This window comes from Triturus cristatus, chromosome 5_1 (assembly GCF_964204655.1).
Source record: "Triturus cristatus chromosome 5_1, aTriCri1.1, whole genome shotgun sequence".
NCBI lineage: Eukaryota > Metazoa > Chordata > Amphibia > Caudata > Salamandridae > Triturus > Triturus cristatus.
Window position 1 is genome coordinate 136430978 of NC_140587.1, and position 22736 is coordinate 136453713.

General features: G+C 48.0%; 1 protein-coding gene across 5 annotated transcripts in view; it reads left to right on the top strand.

Annotated features, from left to right (window-relative positions):
• LOC146830407 (microtubule-actin cross-linking factor 1, isoforms 6/7-like) overlaps positions 1–22736 on the top strand; it is a 456496-nt gene that overhangs the window by 282867 nt on the left and 150893 nt on the right. For all 5 annotated transcript variants that reach the window (XM_085604595.1, XM_085604596.1, XM_085604592.1 and 2 more), the window contains 2 exons: positions 12792–12998; positions 13377–13496. In XM_085604595.1, the coding sequence (XP_085460721.1) occupies positions 12792–12998; positions 13377–13496 (327 nt within the window). The remainder of the gene's footprint in view (positions 1–12791; positions 12999–13376; positions 13497–22736) is intronic.

Here is a 22736-nt window from a genome sequence, read left to right on the forward strand (position 1 = left end):
TGATTATCAATCCAACGCAAGATCAGGGTGTACGCAGCAAGGCGCCACTGTGAAAGGAACATCAGTGTAACTCAGGGTCAGTATATGCGCACCAACGCATTGTAACTGTGGTGTATGATTATCAACGTAGCGCAAGATCAGGGTCTACGCAGCAAGGCGCGACTGGTGAAGGAACATTAGTGTAACTCAGGGTCAGTATATGTGCAGCAGGTCCTTGTCACTTTGATGTGTGATTATGAATGTAATGCAAGACCAGGGTGTGCGCAGCAAGGAGCGACTGGTGAAGGAACATCAGTGTAACTCATGGTCAGTGTATGTCTAGCAGCACATTGTAACTGTGGTCTATGATTATCAATGCAACGCAAGATCAGGGTGAACGCAACAACGCGCGACTGTTGAAGGAACATCAGTGTAACTCATGGTCAGTGTATGCACAGCAGCACATTGTAATTTGGTGTATGATTGTTCATGTAACGCAAGATCAGGGTGTACGCAACAATGCACCACTGGTGAAGGAACATCAGTGTAACTCTGGGTCAGTGTATACGCAGCAGCACATTGTAACTGTGGTGTATGATTATCAATGTAATGCAAGATCAGGGTGTACGCAGCAACGCGTGACTTTTGAAGGAACATCCGTGTAACTCATGGTCAGTGTATGGGCAGCAATGCATTGTAACTGTGGTGTATGATTATCAATGTAACGCAAGATCAGGGCGTGCGCAGCAAGGCGCGACTGGTGAAGGAACATCAGGGTCAGTGTATGTGCAGCAACGCATTGTAACTGTGTTGTATGATTATCAATGCAATGCAAGATCAGGGTGTACGCAACAACGTGCGACTGGTAAAGGAGCATCAGTGTAACTCAGGGTCCGTGTATGCGCAGCAGCACATTGTAACTTGGTGTATGATTATCAATGTATTGCAAGATCAGGGTGTACGCAGCAATGCGAGACTGGTGAAGGAACATCAGTGTATCTCAGGGTCAGTGTATGCGCAGCAGCACATTGTAACTGTGGTGTATGATTGCCAATGCAAAGCAAGATCAGGGTGTACACAGCAATGCACGACTGGTGAAGGAACATCAGTGTAACTCATGGTCAACTCAGGATCAGTGTATGCCTAGCAGCACATTGTAACTGTGGTCAATGATTATCAATGTAACATAAGATCAGGGTGTACGTAACAACGCGCGACTGGTGAAGGAACATTAGTGTAACTCAGGGTCAGTATATGTGCAGCAGGTCCTTGTCACTTTGATGTGTGATTATGAATGTAATGCAAGACCAGGGTGTGCGCAGCAAGGAGCGACTGGTGAAGGAACATCAGTGTAACTCATGGTCAGTGTATGTCTAGCAGCACATTGTAACTGTGGTCTATGATTATCAATGCAACGCAAGATCAGGGTGAACGCAACAACGCGCGACTGTTGAAGGAACATCAGTGTAACTCATGGTCAGTGTATGCACAGCAGCACATTGTAATTTGGTGTATGATTGTTCATGTAACGCAAGATCAGGGTGTACGCAACAATGCACCACTGGTGAAGGAACATCAGTGTAACTCTGGGTCAGTGTATACGCAGCAGCACATTGTAACTGTGGTGTATGATTATCAATGTAATGCAAGATCAGGGTGTATTCAGCAACGCTCGACTTGTCGAAGAACATCAGTGTGACTCCGGGTCAGTGTATGTGCAGCAACACATTGTAAATTTGGTGTATGTTATCAATGCAATGCAAGATGAGGTTGAGCGCAGCAAGGAGCAACTGGTGAAGGAACATCAGTGTAACTCAGGGTCAGAGTATGCGCAGCAGGTCCTTGTCACTTTTTTTTTGAAAAGATTTTATTGTGCATAAAAAGGGTTACAAACACGGGCCTACAACCACCAGGGCCTGCCGCTAGTAGTCGAAGTGTTCCAGCATATCAGAAAACAATGACTGGCCCACAGGGGCTCCGCACTATCACAGTAGATCAGACCGCACATAAGGGAAATCAGAATACACACTTTTAGTATAAATAACAACAAAAAAGAAAAATACAAAAATACAACAAACAAGGCGAAACGACTTATGAAGGGCGGCGAACACCAGCCGGGGGAGTCAACACACCAACCACCCGAGGGCGGTCAATAAAAGAAGACCTGAGAGGGAGGGGGGGGCCACGAGAGAACCAAATCTGTACTCCAAAGTACGAGATGCACAAGGAACCCTCAAGGATCAGGGGACGAGGCAACCCCGGACGTATCCACCAAAGGGGGAGCACAGATAGACCCACGATACGCGTTCCACTGCCCCCAAATTTTACCCCAAGCCCCCGGTTTACCACGAGCCACATACACCGTTTTCTCCCTGAACATGCACCAGTCCATGTTCTCCTTCCAGACGGACACGGTGGGAGGATGCTGGGAACCCCAAAGCTGTGCAATATCTCTCTTTGCAATCATGTTCCCCAAGGCCGCCCACCGAGCCTGAGCCGCATTGCAGTCATTGGGCTCCCATACATTCAGCACACAACGACGCACCTCTGGCAGCAGAGCGACCCCGGTGACTCGTCTCATAATATCATGCACCCGGCGCCAGTATTCCGCCACCTCGCGGCATTCCCATAGGATATGGAGAAAGGTAGCACTGAGCCCGCAGCCACGCTTACAGAGTCCGTCGTCTGAAAACCCCATCGAGACCAGGCGGGGGCCCGTCACATATACACGATGGAGAATCTTAAGCTGGACCAGGCGGAGACGGGCCGGGATGGCCACCTCCTTAGGGGATGACAGTGCAGTCTGCCAGTCCTCATCGTCCAGCTCCACCCCATCTCCCGTCCATGCCTCCCGAAGATGCACCAAGAGGTCAGCCCGATTGTTTATCAGTTTTTTGTAAATCAGGGAGATAGTACTGTCGGGGACGTGACCATCGAGTATGCGGTCCTCGAGAGGCGAAGAAGAAGGGACCGTGGTCCCCTCCCCAAAGACCGAAAGCAGGGCGTGCCGAACCTGTGCATAACGGAAGAACTCTCTGTCACTAAGCTCATACTCGCGCTGAAGCGCCGCGAAGGATTTAACCGCACCTTTAACCCATAGGTCCCCCACTCTGCTGATGCCGATCGTATCCCAGCGCTCGAAGCCTTTCGTTGTCCAGAGGCTTCCCAAGCGGTCTGAGTCGAATAGAGGAGTGGCGCACGTTAAACGCTCACTCCAGCCCATCGCAACGTTAGCCGCCTTCCATACACGGACCGCAATCCTGGTAGGGCCCGTAAGGGCCCTACCAGCAGACCGCGAGTAAAGCGCTCTGTTATAGTTACCGCCGGGGAGCAGGAATTTATCCATCTCATATGACGGGTTCGAACCAGGAGCGTACGTAGCATGATTAATGGCAGACAGCTGGGAGGCCCAATAGTACCGTCTAATATCAGGAAGCGCGATGCCCCCGTCATACCAGGAAAGAGTCAGCTTGGCCAAAGCGATACGCGATCGCCCGTCCCAAACCAGTCTCCGCTGCAAACTCTCCACCTCCCTAAAGTAGGCCGCAGGAATGACATCGAAGGAGTTCTGGAGTGCATAAAGGAATCTGGGAAGGGACATCATTTTAAACAGCGCCGCGCGACCAAGCGGAGACAAGGGCAGCTTACACCACCGAGCCGTATCTGCCCTCAAACGCCGGAGTGGAGACAGGAGATTCTGCTCATAGCGGACCGCCGGATCCAACGAAACGTACACTCCCAGGTATTTAAAGCCGGACTGAGATATTTGGAGCGGAAGCCGAGGCGGCAAGCGAGGAGGACCACCAGAGATAGGATACACACAAGATTTGGACCAGTTGATTATCAGACCCGAGTTTTTCCCGAAGGAAGTAAGGACATCAAAGAGAACATTGAGCGACTTCCGCGGTGAGGTGAGATACAAGAGAATATCATCTGCGTACAATGAAACCCGATCCTCGAAGCCCGGGGCCCACCGGAGCCCTCTAATCGAGGGCTCCCAACGGAGCCAGGCAGCGAGTGGTTCCAGGGCGAGAGCAAAGAGCAGCGGGGACAACGGGCACCCCTGCCTAGTTCCCCTCCCGAGAGCGAAAGGCCGAGAAACCCGCCCATTGACAACCACCTGAGCCATTGGTCCAGCATAAAGGAGCTTCACCCTGCTAAGGAACCCCTCCCCAAAACCAAACTTCGCCAAGACGGCCCAAAGAAATGGCCATTCAATGGTATCAAAGGCCATCGTGGCGTCTAGGGAAACCAATATGGCCGGTTCAGCGAAGTACTCAGCCCTAGCGAGGACGCCGTGCAGACGCCGTAAGTTGAGAGCGGTATTACGATGTGGGATGAAGCCACATTGATCCGGATGTATCAAGTCACATATAACGCTCAGCAAGCGATTGGCGAGGACCTTAGCAAGGATTTTGGGTTCGGCATTCAGCAGGGAAATAGGCCTATAGGAGGCACAGCGGTCACGTGGCTTACCCTCCTTGGGAATCACCACTATAGTAGCCAGACGCTGGTCGTCAGGAAGGGAACCCCTCTCGAGCGATTCCTGAAACATATGACGGAGGAAAGGCGCGATTTTATCCGGGCGCAACTTATATAGTTCAATCGGCAGACCGTTGGGGCCCATAGCCTTGCCCGAGCGGAGGGAGCGAATCGCAGTAGCTATCTCTTCGACAGACAAAGGGGCATCCATCAGCTCGCGGTCCTCGATGGATAAGCCGGGCAGGGCAATATCCCGAAGCAGAAGACGAGAGTCGTCCTCATCTCTATCAGACACCGGGGAGTACACTGCACGGAGGTGGTCAGCAAAACACTCAACAATCTCACCAGGCTCAGTCACACACACTCCATCCGACACCCGAAGCTCCGGGACCACACGATTCACTCTCTCCTTCTTGTCCAACCAGGCAATCAGCTTACCCGCCTTGTCTCCGGCGTCATACAACCTACCCTGCTGCTCCCTATACATAGTCTTGGCAGCATCAGTGACGAGAGACTTATATTCAAACTGCTTCAGGCTGAGGGCATGCAGCCCATCCGGGGTGACACCCGCCTCCAAGGCTACCTCCAGCCCCGATATTTCAGTCTCCAGCGTCACAACCGCCTCTCTCTTAACCCTCTTGGCCTCCACTATCTGGGACAGGGCATGCCCGCGGAGCACTGCTTTGAAAGCTTCCCACAGGGACACCGAGGACAACACCGACCCCTCATTCTCAGAAAAATATTGATCAATCGACTTAATCAGGCTATCACAGATCTTGGGGTCTCGCAGGTACCAAGGGTTAATAGGAGCGATCCGCCCAGCGGACCGCGACCCGGTGTCAAAAAGCAACCACAGTGGGGAATGATCAGAAATACCCCTGGCCAGGTGTTTGACCTCTCGAATCCGAGTAGCCTGGGCCGCGGGCATATGGAAATAATCCAGTCTGGAGAGACTCCCATGGGCCCCAGAGTGAAAGGTGTACTGACACTGTGTCGGATGCATTAACCTCCAACAGTCCACCAGACCGAAGGTCTCCAGGAGCCCGCCTGGGCAGCAGGGAGGGCCCTGGGCGGATGACGGTCCAGGTCACCCGAGACAACCGAATTAAAGTCCCCACCCATAAGCAAAAGACTGTCAGGAAGCCCAAGCAACATACGACCCAAGTCTGAGAAGGTGGAGTTCTGGAGGCCCGGGGGAACATAGACCGAGATCAAGGAAAGGGACTGCCCCTCCCACCTCCCAGTCAGAGCCACATAGCGCCCTCTATCGTCTGGGACCACCCTGGTGATCTCCAACGGAAGTGAAGCTCGCAAGAGAATGCCCACCCCTCTCGAACCAGTGGTGAAACCAGAGTGGGCCACAAGTCGATATCCCCCCCTGTTCATAGCCCGACAAACATTGCCAACCAGATGCGTCTCCTGTAAGAACACCACATCAGGAGTCAGACGACGCAGATATTGCAGCACAACACCCCGTTTGATACGGTCCCCCAATCCATTGACGTTCCAAGACATCAATCTCAACCCGTCCCCCCCCATCCCCTCCAGTAGATCAAGGGCCCCCTAGCAAAGAGCTCAACACCCAAGGATGAACCATAGCCAATACTTTGCCTTGAAAACAAAAAACACAAATGCAAACAACCCCACCCACCCACCAACCCCCCCCAACTCCAACACCCCCCACCCTGCACCCCTGCGGTCCAAAAAACCACCCCAACTTGCAGTGTGCCTGTCGCCCTACAAACCCCATTCTACGAAAAGACCCCGGAGGAGGGAAGGGACCCGTCCCCGCCCGCTCCCCACACACAACATAGTGAAACAAAATGCACAAAAGAAGTAGAACCCAGCCGAACAGTACAACATGGCAGTGTCCGGGACCATAAGTCACTCCAAAGGAGACCCGCCACCCTCGGTACCGGCAGAGGGCCCAGTCCGGTCACCCCGGTCCGGCAGCGAATCCAGCCAGTCACTCACAGTCGCAGGAGAGTCAAAAAAGGTAGTCCGATCTTCATGTTCCACTCGGAGCCTTGCAGGATAAAGCATAGAGTACTTGAGACCGAGGTCCCGGAGACGCCGCTTCACCCCCTGGAAGCCCATCCGCTGTTTCTGGACAAGTTGGGTGAAGTCCGGGAAAAAGTTAATGGACGAGTTCTCATGTCGGACCGGGCCATGGACCCGTGAGGCCTGCAGAATCGCGTCTCGGTCTCTGTAATGGAAAAGTCTCGCAACGATAGGCCTCGGGGGGGCACCCGGTCGCGGCCGGCCACCTGGGACTCGATGGGCCCGCTCCACAGCGAAAAACTTACTCAGGCCAGCGGGAGCAAGATGTTCGAGGATGAGCTCCTCGACCAGGAGATCAACCGGGCGGTTATCGGAGGTCTCCGGAACGCCTATGACGCGGATGTTATTGCGGCGGGCCCGTCCCTCGAAGTCTTCCAGCCGCCGGGCCATCAGATCATTGGCCGACTTGAGATCGCCGAGAGTGGCCTGCAGGTCCGACACGTCCGTACCAAGGGAGGACGTCCGCACATCCAGCGATTGAACCCTCTCGTTGGTCTTAGAGAGATCCGCCCGGATTAGCGTAATGTCAATGGCCACCGTGTCGATTTTACGGGCCAAGGCCTCGTACTGCGTAGCGATGGTCTCTCTGATGCCCTTAATGGCGCCCATGATGTCCTGCAGGGACAGATCCGGAGAAACGGACGGGCCACCACTGGTGTCCTCCGGGGGGACATTGGCCGTCCCGGGGGATCCTTTACCCTGAGTGTAGCGGTCCATGTTGTTCGTCTGGACCGGTCCCCCACGTAGGGATGTTTTGGTCTTACGCCTCTCGGGGTCTCCCTTGCCTCCCATGAGAACCTCGATCGCCGAAGGGGACCACCGAGGAAGCGTCGAGGTGGCACAGGCCAGGCAGACGCGTGTCGCACCACAGGCCGCAATATGGCGGAGCGAAGGGACCACCGTCAATGAGCACACTGGCAGCAGACGAAGCCACCGGCATCAAGCGAAGGCAAAATGAAAGCCCAGTCGCACCAAGCAAGTCCACAGTCCAGCCCCTCAAAGACCAAAAGTGAAACCGAAAGTGATGTGACAGCCACTGGCACAGCCCCGCTGCCGTTGTTGTTCAACTACGCCCCGGCTCCACAGATCACCCTCGCATCGGGCACAGCCGTCGGGTGGGCCTCAAAAGTTCAAACCGCCATAACTCCGGCTTGCCAGGTCCGATTTGATTTCCGAAAGGAGTTTAGTGTTCAGCCAGCATTCGTCTCCCAGATTCCATCAACCAAGTCAGGATAGAGTCAGGATAAATTCCGAGGAGCAGCGAGGGTCCGGGGAGCCCTGTGCTCACGCGACCATCTTGGATGCGCGCTAGGCTCCTCCCGGTCCTTGTCACTTTGATGTGTGATTATGAATGTAATGCAAGATCAGGGTGTGCGCAGCAAGGAGCGACTGGTGAAGGAACATCAGTGTAACTCAAGTTCAGGGTATGCGCAGCGATGCATTGTAACTGTGGTCTATGATTATCAATGCAACGCAAGATCAGGGTGTACGCAGCAAGGCGCGACTGGTGAAGGAACATCAGTGTAACTCACGGTCAATGTATGCGCATCAACGCATTGTAACTGTGGTCTGATTATCAATCCAACGCAAGATCAGGGTGTACGCAGCAAGGCGCCACTGTGGAAGGAACATCAGTGTAACTCAGGGTCAGTATATGCGCACCAACGCATTGTAACTGTGGTGTATGATTATCAACGTAGCGCAAGATCAGGGTCTACGCAGCAAGGCGCGACTGGTGAAGGAACATCAGTGTAACTCAGGGTCAGTGTATGCCCAGCAGCACATTGTAACTGTGGTCTATGATTATCAATGCAAAGCAAGATCAGGGTGTACGCAGCAACGCGTGACTTTTGAAGGAACATCCGTGTAACTCATGGTCAGTGTATGGGCAGCAATGCATTGTAACTGTGGTGTATGATTATCAATGTAACGCAAGATCAGGGCGTGCGCAGCAAGGCGCGACTGGTGAAGGAACATCAGGGTCAGTGTATGTGCAGCAACGCATTGTAACTGCGGTGTATGATTATCAATGCAATGCAAGATCAGGGTGTACGCAACAACGTGCGACTGGTAAAGGAGCATCAGTGTAACTCAGGGTCCGTGTATGCGCAGCAGCACATTGTAACTTGGTGTATGATTATCAATGTATTGCAAGATCAGGGTGTACGCAGCAATGCGTGACTGGTGAAGGAACATCAGTGTATCTCAGGGTCAGTGTATGCACAGCAGCACATTGTAACTGTGGTGTATGATTGCCAATGCAAAGCAAGATCAGGGTGTACACAGCAACGCACGACTGGTGAAGGAACATCAGTGTAACTCATGGTCAACTCAGGGTCAGTGTATGCCTAGCAGCACATTGTAACTGTGGTCAATGATTATCAATGTAACATAAGATCAAGGTGTACGTAACAACGCGCGACTGGTGAAGGAACATTAGTGTAACTCAGGGTCAGTGTATGTGCAGCAGGTCCTTGTCACTTTGATGTGTGATTATGAATGTAATGCAAGACCAGGGTGTGCGCAGCAAGGAGCGACTGGTGAAGGAACATCAGTGGAACTCAGGGTCAATGTATGCACAGTAGCGAGGTGCTAGATTGACGTAGGAGCAACAGTGTAATGCAAGGGTGGTGCATGTCCCATGAGACTGCTTAAGGTTATTGAGTGGATTCACATGCAATGCAAGGTCGGTGTAGGAACAACAATGTAACGCAAGGGTAGTGTATGTACAATATCATTGCAGTAGGTTTTTGCAAGTGAGTCAGCACAATGCAAGATACTAATGCCACACAAGGTCAGTTGTGCACTGTAACGTAGCATGAGGTCAGTGTACTTGAAGGCCTCAATGTAACATTGGTTTAAGTACAGGAATGCAACACAGTACCAGTTCAAACAACCTAACAGTTAGCAAGCTCAGTTCATGGCTGCACTGCAACGCCTGTTCTAATTGTGTTTACCACAATATACAACAAATGTAACATATGCTTCCTAGGGCTGTTTATGCATTGCACTGCATTGCAGTATCAGCATAACCTGAGTAATTCTGTACAAAAGCAGTATATGTATATCAATGCAGACTAAAGTTAGTGTTTATGCAACTTAGTGCAAGGTTAGTGTATCTGCAGCATCTCAGCGCAAGGTCATTGTATGTGCAACAACATGGTAAGTTCAGAGGCAGTAACACAGTACGCCTAGTATAAAGGCATTAACTCACTAAGCTTAGTATATAGGCAGTAACACAGTCCTCTTACCATAGATGGAATAACTCAGGCTCAGTATGTAGGTAGTAACACAAAGCCAGGTCAACGCAGGTGCAGCAATTCAGTGCAAGGTGATATAATATGCAACCACATCAAACGCCTCTCAGTGGATAGTGCTTTCCTCTCCAATAAATGCAACATACAGCGGCTAACACCCTCAGTGCACCAACATATCAAGCTCCTCCAAGCACAGCAGCCTCACACCATTAGAACCTCGCAGTGCATCTGCACACCACTACTTATAACAACCTGCGAGAAACAGAGCCCTACTATAACCAAAACCTGGTGACATATTGATAAAAATAGCATACAAGCAGCTATATACTGTATCAACAAAATGCCATAACGAATAGCCTCAAAGCTGATCCACACCAAACTATAATCAACATCCCGAGTACATCAACCTAAAACTATACCCAATAATATAACACAACCAATACTCTCCAGGTATAGGGATGTGCCATCGGCCACAAACTTCACAGAAAAGCTGTGCCATATCGTAACATACACCCTATAAATGTGACATCAGTCAATATAGGAGCGCCATCATAGTGCAATAACCAGCAAGCTAACACAGCATAACAAAAGACTTAAGAGCACCATTTCACAACTTTGTGGTATCAGTCTTAAGGAATAACTCAGAATGATAGAGCTAATAGGGCCCTAACATAGCAAAACTACATCATAAGCAATGCCACAACTTATACACGTAGGGTTCAGGAAGTGCAACTGGACTATAAGTAGGCTTTCCTGTTTTCAGTTTTTATTTATGGTAAATTCTGGTAGAGTTTTTTCAGTTTGTTCAAAACCTTTAAAAGCAGAGGTTATCTGTGGTTACACATTTTTGTGCCATTAAAAACAACAGAAAGTGTTTTTCCAGTGTTTATAGAATTTTAATTTAATTTTAATTATTGCTTGCTTTCTGCACTGATAGTGCATGTGTATAGGTAGCGTGTGCACAGGATATATGAGGACTAAATACATTTTTACTGCACCAGAATGGACTACAAAGTCAATAGCATTCTTCATTAGCTCTGAAGATTGTAAAGATGCTTTCAGCATACCATCTAGCAAGTGACAAGGATCTCTTACAGGGAACCACTTCAGCTCAGGTATTGATTTTGACAGGCCATCATACAACTTTTTATATATGTAGCTGAATTACTGCAAATACAAAACATATCACTCTAATCTTTATGGAACTTGGTAGGAACTTTTTTCAGCAGCATTCCAAGTGACACTGTGTTCCATGTTTACCAAACACCTGGTGTCATGTTTTCACCACTATCTCAGATTCTTGGTGACAACATTCTTTTCACATATACCTGTCACTACATCTTGCATTGAATGTTTAAAGACTGGGGTGTTTGGCAATTAACTTACAATCAATACTGACTCACTAGAAAAGCGGGCTGATGTATGAAAGGATTTCACCCATTCTCTGTCTGTGAATAAATATGATGCTACATATTAGGAAAGATTCTTATGAAACCAGCCATTTTACCTATCAGTGAAATCAAATGTAGCCATAATTTCAAATATTATTTTGATATTTCCCAATTCGCTACAGTTTATAAAATAGCTAAATAAGACCTAAAACATGCTTCTAAACACTGCATCTTTAGGCCAAAGACCACAAAACTGAAAAAAGCAAAAGGAAGAAGAGGCAATGTTTAGTGACAACCCTAAACAACAAAACTCAAGCAGAATAATGTTAGCCCAGTCTTTCTTGATGCTACCTTGTATAACTAGGTTGCATTGTATTTGCCCTATCGGGAAGAAATAAAAATGACTCTTTCACTCGTCTTTTCCTTTCTTTGAATGGCACTTAGTTTGTGGTCGCAAAGGTGTTTTTTCAGTGTTTATATGTTTACACTGGTAATGGCTATTTTCCTTTCGGTGGGGTTTTATCAGTTATTATAGGTTTAAAGCTAAAAGCAGATGGTCTAACTGTAAGCAGTGGCTTCCTTACAGCTTAACTGATGCATCATTGTGTAACCACAATGTACCATCATCACCATGAACATGACCACACAGCAAAACCACAATTTAAGCAGTACAATCAGAGGATCTCATCACCACTACATACCCAAGAATGTGCACTTGCATCTCACAGACAAATCAGTAAAACATTCCCTCAAACAGAGCATTACATTGCAGAACGTTAACAAAGGTCCTTGGATGCAGGGTAACAACTGGATGGACATACAGTACAGAGTGAAGAAACACTTAGTGGCAACATACAGTCGAGAAACGTGTACTATAAGAAACTTAAAATTAGGTTCTAGCACATAAACAAACTACTATGACAATTCGCCACATGCTAACCCATAACATGCTGTACAACATTCATGATGTACAGTTTGTGTAGTTGTCCAATGGTCTCTTCCTTTCTCCTTCCATCTTTCTGCTCCTCCCCCTCCTCAGTATGCCCCTTAAAAACACTCTGTGCAGGACATTACATAGTTCACTTTGTGCCCGTTGCTGGTGTGTACAGTGGTACTATAACTGTACTCATACTACGAGAGTAGCAAGAAGACTCATGAATAATAATACAGCATGGCAACACAACTCATTGCTGAGTAGCAGCTAGCTTAACAGTCTTTTTTCAAAATATTTATCCAAAACCACAAATATTCTGCGAGTGCTTTACAATTGCAGAGGATCACAGTGGGGCACTCAAGTCACTGCCTCAAAGTAGTACTGAGGTCACTATAAATCACAGCTTGGCAGTTTATCATCTAGATAACTACCTTCAACCATATCACTGAATAGTATTTTAACACCTGAGTAAGCAAACACACAGCACTTCTACCTGAGTAAGCAAACACACAGCACTTCTACCTGAGTAAGCAAACACACAGCACTTCTACCCAATGCCCTGTTGGAAGTAAGCTTATGCTCGGTGTAGCAGTGCATACCTGCACCATCTCAATTACTTAATTCTTTGTTGGATGGCATAAAGCTGTTTCCCCTATTTCATATCATTCAAACTTCCTCCCATTCCAGGTTTTGGTGAAAGAGGTAGCCGTTTACAGCGAGAAGCTCTCCGGCCTTGAAACCGTGGCCTGCCGACTAAAGGACTTCAGCCGCAAACAGGACTGCGCAGTCATCCAAAATCTGGTGCTGACTGCTCAGGAGCGCCTAGTGAAGGTCCAGCACCGCACCAGGGACCGCACACGGTCGCTCGAAGACTCACGCAAACGTGCCAAGCAGGTATACACCAAATGGAGGCAATCCGAGCTAGGGAATATATATGGTTAACTGTTGCAGGTGATCTGGAGTTTGCACCATATTGTCACAAGTTACTGCTATGTTGTTAAGATGACAACCCTTTAAATCTTCCAGTAGGTTTTTATTCAGTGAAAAACCTCATTGCAGTTGTTACTGGTTCTAGCATTGGCGATTAATATTCAAATGTCCCCGGGTTACCAATGTTGCATATTAGTGGTAGAGCCACTGTACAGAGCTGTTCAAGCAGTGGGTGACTTCAAATGGGTTCTTGTAGTTTAGATTCTGTCCGCCAAAAGGCGCAGCCCAGATATTGAATTTCGCTGTGGGTCAGATCTGACGGTGTATCCTGTGTCTCCTCAGTTCAGTGAATCCCGGCGCATCCTCCTGGACTGGATGGAAGAGATAGATCAGACTCTGGAGGCTCACGCCGAAATTGGAACTAGCCAGGAGGACATCAAACGGCAGCTGGCAGACCATAAGGTGAGTCAGCCGTAATCAAAGGAGAGTATCCGTTCTGCGGGGTCTGGATTGCTCCAGTGTTGGCCCGAAACCCTCAACCAATTTTAGCAACCGGTGGTGTCGGTAATCACCACTATGGAATGTTGTTGGGCGGCATCCTCATAAGGTGAGTCAGCTATGCACCCACCTTAGCAAGGATCAGTGGGAAGGTCATTCTCCTACCTCACCTTAGCAAGTGAAGTGAAACAGTGAGTCCGTTTATCTCTAGACAGGACTTAACTAGCATTAATTATACTCATTCAGTCAACTCAAAACCATTATTCTCCTGGGGGAGCACGTGTTGCTATTTCCGATTGAGGATTGCCTTGTGGGTTTGTTTGTATTTGTCGTTCTTTAAGTTTAAAATGGAACCGCATAGTGGGGTCTGGATAGTGTGGCTCGCAATGATGTTAACTCCTGTGCATGCTCAGCCGCAGCACCATGTGTTTTATAAATGTATATCGTATACTCCTTTCATTGCTAGCGGCCGGCCGGAAGGTTGTAGGCCCATATTTGTATATTTTTGAGTCTTGTAATAAACGGTTTAAAAAAAAAAAAAAAAAAAAAAAAAAAAAAAAATTATTCTCGTCTAACCTTCATTTTGCATCAAATATCCATATCCATATAATTTTATCACAATTTGAGTGGCCTTCAGTTATGATTCTGTGTTGTTATGATCACCATTAATTTAATGCAGAAGACAACAAACTGAATTGTTTTGGTGTATACATAGCAACTTTTCTGCATCGTAGAATCGTCATTGATATTCCAGAACAATAGAGTGATTTCACCCTGCTGGTTGGATCAAGGAGCACTTTTTATATTTATTGTTCATTTAAAATTCGCACAGGTGTTAAGAGCCATCTATCTTCATGATGAGCCACGCCCTATGAAAGTCAGTAAGAGCCTATCAGAGGTTCAATTTCTTTTTCTGGGAGAAAATGATGCATCTGAATATCAGTTTCAAGACTGTATTGAAGCTTTTAATGTGCAGGAGGGTGAAAATGTATGCAAGGGCACCCTTTCAAAAAGAACTTACATTTCAATTAATGACAGATGCTTCCCTTGAGGAATGGGGGAATCTTATCTCCAAGATCCAACAGTTCAGAGGCAGAGGACAAAGAGTTTTATCGTTCTACATTGATTGATTGCCCAAAAATATTCTGGCTGGACATTCAACTCTTTGTTGGATTTGTGGGGCAAAGAAGGGAAATGCAGTTCAGAAAAGAATCATCTTTCGATGGATCACCCTCTGTATGAAGCTCTTACATGCAATCGCCAAGAAACAGCCCCCTAAGGGCTTAAGAGCTAATTTCACCAGAGCTAAAGCTGCAACAACTGCGTTGGCTAGTGGAGTCTCAGTTCTGGACATCTGTCAGGCAGCTACATGGGCATCACTGCACATGTTTTCAAAACACTACTGCCTAGACAGTCAGGTCTAGCAAGATGGGCATCTTGTCCATTCGGTCGTGCAGGACTTTTCATCATCATCATCATCATAGTCTTTATTCGAATTAAAAAATAATTCATACAAGACACAAACATATACATAAGACAACAATATAAAATCCATATCGCTAAAGCTATACAAAGTTTTAACAATAAATAATTAAATAATTAAAAACAGTTTTAAATTGAGTATTAAACATGTCAATTGACTACAGATGAAACGAGATATTTAAAAAGAAGTGAAAGGAAATAAAAACAGCTGAACAATACAGTGTCCCGGGATAGAACCCTATGAAGGTGGTGCCTCTGTTCCCCGTATAACGTTACATCTTAGGGACCATGCCCATCCCAGATATTTAGCTAAGGCGATTGAGTGGACTGGAAAAGTGCTTGTGCTTAGAATCCTAACAGCGACAGCAGAACTCCTTGTGCCCAATAGTTTGCACAAAGGAGTAAGCCACCGTCGTCTGGGATTCGCATAAACAGGGCAAACAAATAGAAAATGGGCAATAGATTCTTTTGTGCCCCCACAACCGGGACAAGTATCTTTGTCTGTACCAAACCACCCACTAGTTAGAGACCTGAGTGGTAAGGAACCTGCTCTAAGTTGGAAATAAAGCTTCCTGTCCCTAGGTGAGGTGATCAAATCCCAATAGGGTTCAAAAAGTGGAGTGGCCTTTGCCTCCAAAAAACGACTAGTCATCGAAGAGGAGGCAGAGTCACTCCACACCCTATGGTCTACCTTCTCCCAATAAAGCTTTTTCAAAAGCTTCCTAGCGGGATAGGCAGCAATAGCGGGGTCGCTCCATAAATCTGTCAATCCCAAATCTACCAAAATTTCTCAGAGATTCCTAAGCCACCCGATCTTATGAAACTTGCCGGCCTGCATTACATCCATGATGCCCATTGCATATGGCCGAAGCTCAGGCGTAGTCCACAGTCTCCTCCAGTATAAAACTGGACGGAGTTTGGCCAAATCCTTGAGGGCCTTTCTTCCTAAATCATAGCGCAGTGGGACCAAAGGTGTGCTTTGTGGGAGACCTGTTATACAGCGAAAGAATTTGTTTTCAACAACTGTAAGGATCGATAATGTGTCAAAACCCCAGAGCTCTGCCCCATACAACACTGCACTAAGGGCCTTAGCCTCATATACTTGTAGCACGGGCTTGACCGGCTTGGTGGATGATTTTTTATGCTCTTTGGTCAGTGTTCCCGTGATCTGAGAGAGCTTCAGCGCAGAAATCTCCAGGTGTCTATTCCATTTATTGTTATCTGACACGTGGATGCCCAAATAGGCAAAATTATTTACCTCCTCGAGGACTTGGCTATTCATTGTGAGTTTGCCTGTTCTATAGCTTGGGTGCGGGTTGAATGTCATAAGCTTGGTCTTGGTCACGTTGACCTCCAGTCCATGTTTGTTACAAAAATCTTCAAAGACTTTCAAAGCCCTTTGCATGCCACTTGGAGTTTTTGAAACTATAAGGGTATCGTCGGCAAACATTAGTATTGGGATAGGGACTCCAGCCAACTTTGGTGCATCGGTACTGGTTTGAAGCATAAAGTCAACTATGCCATTAATGTATAAAGAGAAGAGTGTAGGCGCCATGGCACACCCTTGGCGCACACCACGCTCTACTGGAAACTCGGGGGTTGTGTCCCCCAGGCCTCCCCACTGTATTTTGGCAAAATTAGGTTCGTGGAGCCTCCTGATTAAAGTCAGGAGTTCCATGGGAAGGCCACGTTTTGCTAATACCCTCCACAGTTGTTCACGGGGCACAAGGTCAAAGGCAGCTCTTAGATCTACGAAAGTGACATAGAGACTGCCTTTGCCTAACGTGACTGTCTTCCAAAGCAGTTGTTCAAAACGGAACACCTGGTCCACGGTGCTGTTAAATTTTCTGAAACCTGCTTGGAGATTAGAGAGGATCTGGTTATCCTCTATCCGGACTAGTAGCTCATTGAGTACCGTCCTCCCAATAACCTTTTGAATAGTATCAATAAGGCTAATAGGCCTATAGTTTCCTGGGAGGGTTTTGTCACCCTTTTTGTGAATGGGAATTATGATAGCACCCCCCCACGATTTGGGTACCGGGGCACCTTCAGCCACAGCATTAGCCAGGAGAGCAATATACTTACTCCAGAGAGTCTTGTTATTAAGAAAAAGGTCAGATGGGACTCCATCTGCCCCTGGTGCCCGCCCAGCGGCTACACGAGCCAAAGCAGCTAAAACGTCCTTCGGACTAAAAGGGCCAGGTGAATAGAAAACATATGGGGTTATCCTCAAGCAACTGTAGAGTGGGTCACATGCGTATTGAGGTTTAAAGTACCCCAGCCAATCTTCTTGGGTGACATGGTTTGAAGGTTTTTCGGGGGAACCACCTCTGTTCCACTTGATCACATTCCAGAACAGTCTGGTATCCCTGGCATAGCAAGCTTCCTTCAGATCTAACCAGAAAGATTCGTCCCATCTTTTCTTTGCTTTGTCTATACACTGCTTATACGAGGACCTGGCTAGCTGTATATGTACCCTATTTCCACTAGAGACAGCTAGTGAAAGAGTGCTTCTGGCGCGTTTGCATTCATTGTCATACCACCTCAATTGCTTGCGCAGTGGCTTATTGCCCTTATTGAGTGGTTTGAGAAAAAAACCGCGCAGGCCTTCAAAGAAGGATTCATGTATTCTGGTGACTAGGTCACTGTTACCTTTGTCATTCAAAGCGTCCTCCAACCTCGAAATGGTTGCGGTAAGCTCATTGTCAATACTAGCAATGGTTGTGGGATTGGTCATTACCTGGGACCACTTTAACCTCCGCATGTCGTTAGACACAACGCATCCACTGGAGACCATAAGTGTCTCCTCACATCTTGAACAATCTTTTCCCCACCAACTGTGGGAGACACAAATAGGATTGTGGTCGCTCTCTAATCTTATCTCAACCACCATGTCAATCAGTTTACACCACATGCTCAGTCCACAAAGCACATAATCTATCCTACTCATTGAGCGGCCATTGTCAAAGGTTGGGGCTCCCATCCTATCCCCTGGGGTCCTGCCATTCAGGGCCCTTAGGCCTCTCTCGAGGCAGAGTGTATTTACCTGCACTGCTACCGAAGACCATCTTTTGATGGGAGAGAGTGAGAGTGCTGGGATGCCCCATAAACTATCCTCCTCAGGATCAAGGCCACTTTCTAGGTCAGGATCTAATAAGGGTTTGAACGTGACATTGAAGTCTCCTGCGACAATCAGGTCTCTGTTACATGATTCAGTTTCTATAAGGCTAACCAAGATATCCAACACCCTTGACGATTTCCCTCTTGTGCCACGGAGGTATAGATTATAAATATCCAAACTACCCCCGTGGTCAAGAGTTAATCGTACTAATTGAATATCTGGGGAGCCCGTGTCGATCGTAACGGCACTCGGGAATAAATCCTGGCGAGCCCAGATAATTAGTCCGCCCATTGGACGCCCGAGCGGACCTTGGGTGGCTGGGACGTGAAAATTTAAATAACCCAACAGACACTGGGCCTCGCAGGCCCATGTTTCCTGGAGGAGACAAACATCATGTTTGCTCATAAAACTAACCCATTCTGGTGAGTCTAGTTTGGTCTTAATACCAGCTAGATTCCAGGACAACAGGGACCCTTGCTTAATAGTGGGTGGTGTCATGTGAGATGGGGCTATCTGGCCTTGTACCCTCCCCCTAATGCCCATTCTAGAATTAGGCTGTAAAGGGGCCCTGGAGGTTACAAGTGGTCCTATCAAGTCTGAGGGGACAGCATCATATTCGGCTGTAAATATACTTTCAAAGGCCCTCGACTTCTTGGGGGGTAAAACATGTGTCACAGAGTGAGTTTGTCAATAATTGGAGCCCTTGTTGTAGAAATTTTTTAAATTGTGGGCCTCTATCCCCGTTCTTGGTCCGTATGTTGGGTGCTCCGTAATAAACCTTGGTAGGCGTGCATCCTCGAAATTAACGATGATGCAGTCTCCCTGGGTGGTTTTAGGTTGGGAGCCTACCCATTGTACTCTTCTGGCAAATAGAATCCGCCCATTAAAATGAGTAGGGATTGGTCTGTGTATATTCAGCCAATGGCTCGTTTTGTTTTTTAATTGGCGAAAGGATTCAAATTTGCCAGTAGGGAGTTCAGGGACACCAGTTAAGATCACAACATAAGGTAGTGATTCGGGGGGAAGATGTATTTGCGTTGGGGGTGCTCTTGGCGGAGTGCCTGGGATAGGTAACTCGGTAGCTGTTCTCGTACCCACAGATTTCGTAGGGTTTATAGCCGGGGCTACTTTACTTGAACAACCCTCCCGCCCGGATGGCTGATGGTTAACTGACTTCCCCTCCCCCCCCTTGTGACCCAGAAGGCTGGCTCGTGTTTGTAAATTGTGAAGGCGGGTCTTTTTCTGAGACTGTGCCAGCATCAATTGTAACCGGGCGTTTGTCTGTTGGAGACGACATAGGGTTTGTAAAACTTGTACCATAGTGGCAATTACTTTTACCAATGTCCCTTGAGGCCATCTTAACAACATTCTTAAGTGAACAAAAATTGTCCAGAACAGTTTGTTCAAGTTTGTCCACCTTTTCTGCAACTGTTTTTATCCTTTCTAATAGGGGTAAAATTAAGGAGCGAACGGTATGTTCTAGCTGGGAAAGCATATCATTGCCATTGGTCAGGGGGGGAGAGGGTGCAATTACATCTGCTGGTGTAGGACATGCTGGAGAATTAAAAGAGTCAGAAGTCAAAGTATTACTAGTAGGTTTTGAAATTTTCGCCTGCCTGTCACCATGAATTACCCCAACCCTTTTCCTTTTATGGTGCACTGGTCTAAGAGGTTTCCCCCCTGCCCTGGTATGTGGTCGAGTGGTTTTAGGTTTAGGTGTTACCACAGATTCCACTGCTGAAGCCAAATCCGTCATCACTGGAGATTGTGATAACCTCCCAGACGGTGATAACGAATTTTCTGGAGATACAATCTCAATGTGGGAAGAGGCAACCCCCCGTGTATGGTCTGTGTGTTTGCTTGGTGATTTGGCAAGTGCCAACGGGCCCAGGGAAGAGCGTTTAGCAAACTTGGGATCAATAGAGAGGCGCCTTTCAGTAATAGCGATTTCTTTCTCAAGTACCGAGACAGCTCGGGTGATAAATTGGTCCATGGTGCCAGACACAGTTGAAGGGACCGCAACACGTTTCCCCACTCCAGGCATTTTTCACGCGGCGAGTGGGGTCCCACAAAAAGTAACAAGATAATGCAAATGTCGAGTTATGCTGCAAGTATTCCAAAAGTTCGATAAATGTACTCACTGTACAGGGGGGTGGCCCAGCCCGGCCTCCTCCGGCCCCGGACGGCCACAGACGGCCCGCCCTTTGCCCGGGCTTGGCCCGGCGCAGCCCGCGCGCGTCCCGCGACGCGGAAGGAGTCGCTGGCTTTTGTGCGCCTCCGGGCGCAGTGATGGCGTCAGGGCGCGCTAAGGAGTCTGGGGTGTGTAGTCCCCCCCCGCTCACGGCCGCGAATGAAGGAGCGGCGGCGGGGGAGACAGCGATAACACACCCGAGGACGATGTCAGCACTTGAAGAGACCCCCAGCAACAGAGGGCAACAGAAAGGTTCAGCAAAGGTAGGCAGCGTCTAGTTTCTGGTTCCCGCTCCCCTGAAGGAGTCGCTGGCTTTTGTGCGCCTCCGGGCGCAGCGATGGCGTCAGGGCGCGCTAAGGAGTCTGGGGTGTGTAGTCCCCCCCCGCTCACGGCCGCGAATTAAGGAGCGGCGGCGGGGGAGACAGCGATAACACACCCGAGGACGATGTCAGCACTTGAAGAGACCCCCAGCAACAGAGGGCAACAGAAAGGTTCAGCAAAGGTAGGCAGCATCTAGTTTCTGGTTCCCGCTCCCCTGAAGGAGTCGCTGGCTTTTGTGCGCCTCCGGGCGCAGTGATGGCGTCAGGGCGCGCTAAGGAGTCTGGGGTGTGTAGTCCCCCCCCGCTCACGGCCGCGAATGAAGGAGCGGCGGCGGGGGAGACAGCGATAACACACCCGAGGACGATGTCAGCACTTGAAGAGACCCCCAGCAACAGAGGGCAACAGAAAGGTTCAGCAAAGGTAGGCAGCGTCTAGTTTCTGGTTCAGGACTTTTCAGTCTGCAGACCTGCCTCCGGGGACAGGTTGCTTTGGTATCTATTCTAAAGTAGGGTATCCGTGGTTAGAAGTCTCCATCAGATGAACAAGTTACTTACCGTCAGTACTGCCTTATCTGTTAGAGACTCTAACTGCAGATTCCTTCCCAACCCTCTCATCTGCCCTGTTCAGCGACCTGTCTTACCATATAAAAGAGATCCTTCAGGACCTACGTTTGGCACGCCAGTCATTCCTCCTCAGCTTGGCTCTATGCTTGTGATACGGAATAGCAGTCAAGAATGACGTCCGCATACTGGGTGGTGCCTATATAGGCACTGAACACATCAGTTCTGGTGTGGATGACCCACAGTACCATGCAGTGCCGAATGACGGCACTTACCGATGCACAAGTGATTTCTAAAAACATTCCGGTTCCAGTCTGACGACTGGGGAATATTCTAAGGTGAGGAATCTGTGGCTAGATCGTCTTTACCAGATATGGCGTTCAATTATGGCTCAGAAGAGTGAAAACACACTGGGATGTGAGAAGATGACCAAAAGGATAATGTCAACATTATAAACTTGGGCCTGACTATCAGCATAAAAATCCCATTGTTATCCCAAGCACAAATGCTGTTCTTCAGTGCGGCGATTCACACGAAAAATGGTCTTTCCATCCCAAGATAGAGGGAACAATGGAACATTTGTCAAACATCTTTTCGAACATCAAAACCATGTTATGGTAAGAGTGATGAAGACAGTGCTGGGGATGATGTAGAGTCTGGTGAACAGGGTACTTTGCTCTAAACGTGACTCAGTACCCTGTCTGTCAAACTCATGGTCCACACGCCTCATTTACAGATGAGTGGACATCCACTTTCTCTTAGCAGAACCCCTATTGACTGTGTCGATGGAAAGCAACCGGCCTGATGGAGTATGGGTAGTCCGAGTAGAGCCATAATAACCACCTAATCTATTTGAAGACCAATGTCTGTTTTTTTTCTGTCCGGCACTGCCAGAAATTTCCTTGTGGTCAGGGACAGAAAAAAATGCCCATACCCTACAAGAAAACTCCAAATGTATGAGGGGTAATTAGTTTTATTTTCAATAACAACCTCCCATATTTGAAAAACAAAAATGTAAAGTTTCATGGATGGCTTTCAAAAGTGATGGCGGCCATCAACAAAAAGTGTTAGTAATGTGAAGGGACCCACTGTGATGGTGTTTTCTTTCAACATACAGAGATAACCACTAGACTGGCAGTCATCTGTAAATACAACAGACTACCATCCATCAAGGTGGTGGTCATTAAGTCCTTCACCACCCTGACAAGCAGTGTCCATCCTCCAGAGTCTAAATCAGACCCTGTGTCGTCATGTATTCTGCTTGCTCCTCTGTGACATCTAAGAATGAGAATAGCTTAGAAGCTGTTGAACATTCAATGGCAGAAAATCAATATAAGAGGTTGGGATGCTGAACTGCAAATCATCCCTCAGATGAAACACCCATTGCAATGGGAGTTAAGAAAGAAAATGTCTTCAAAGGACAGTCATAAAAGTTTCTCACTACAGACATATTCCTGTCAGGATAAGTTGCACCCATGCTGGATAGGGGTATCAATGGCTTATGGTTCAGAAAGGGGTCGTACTGCCAC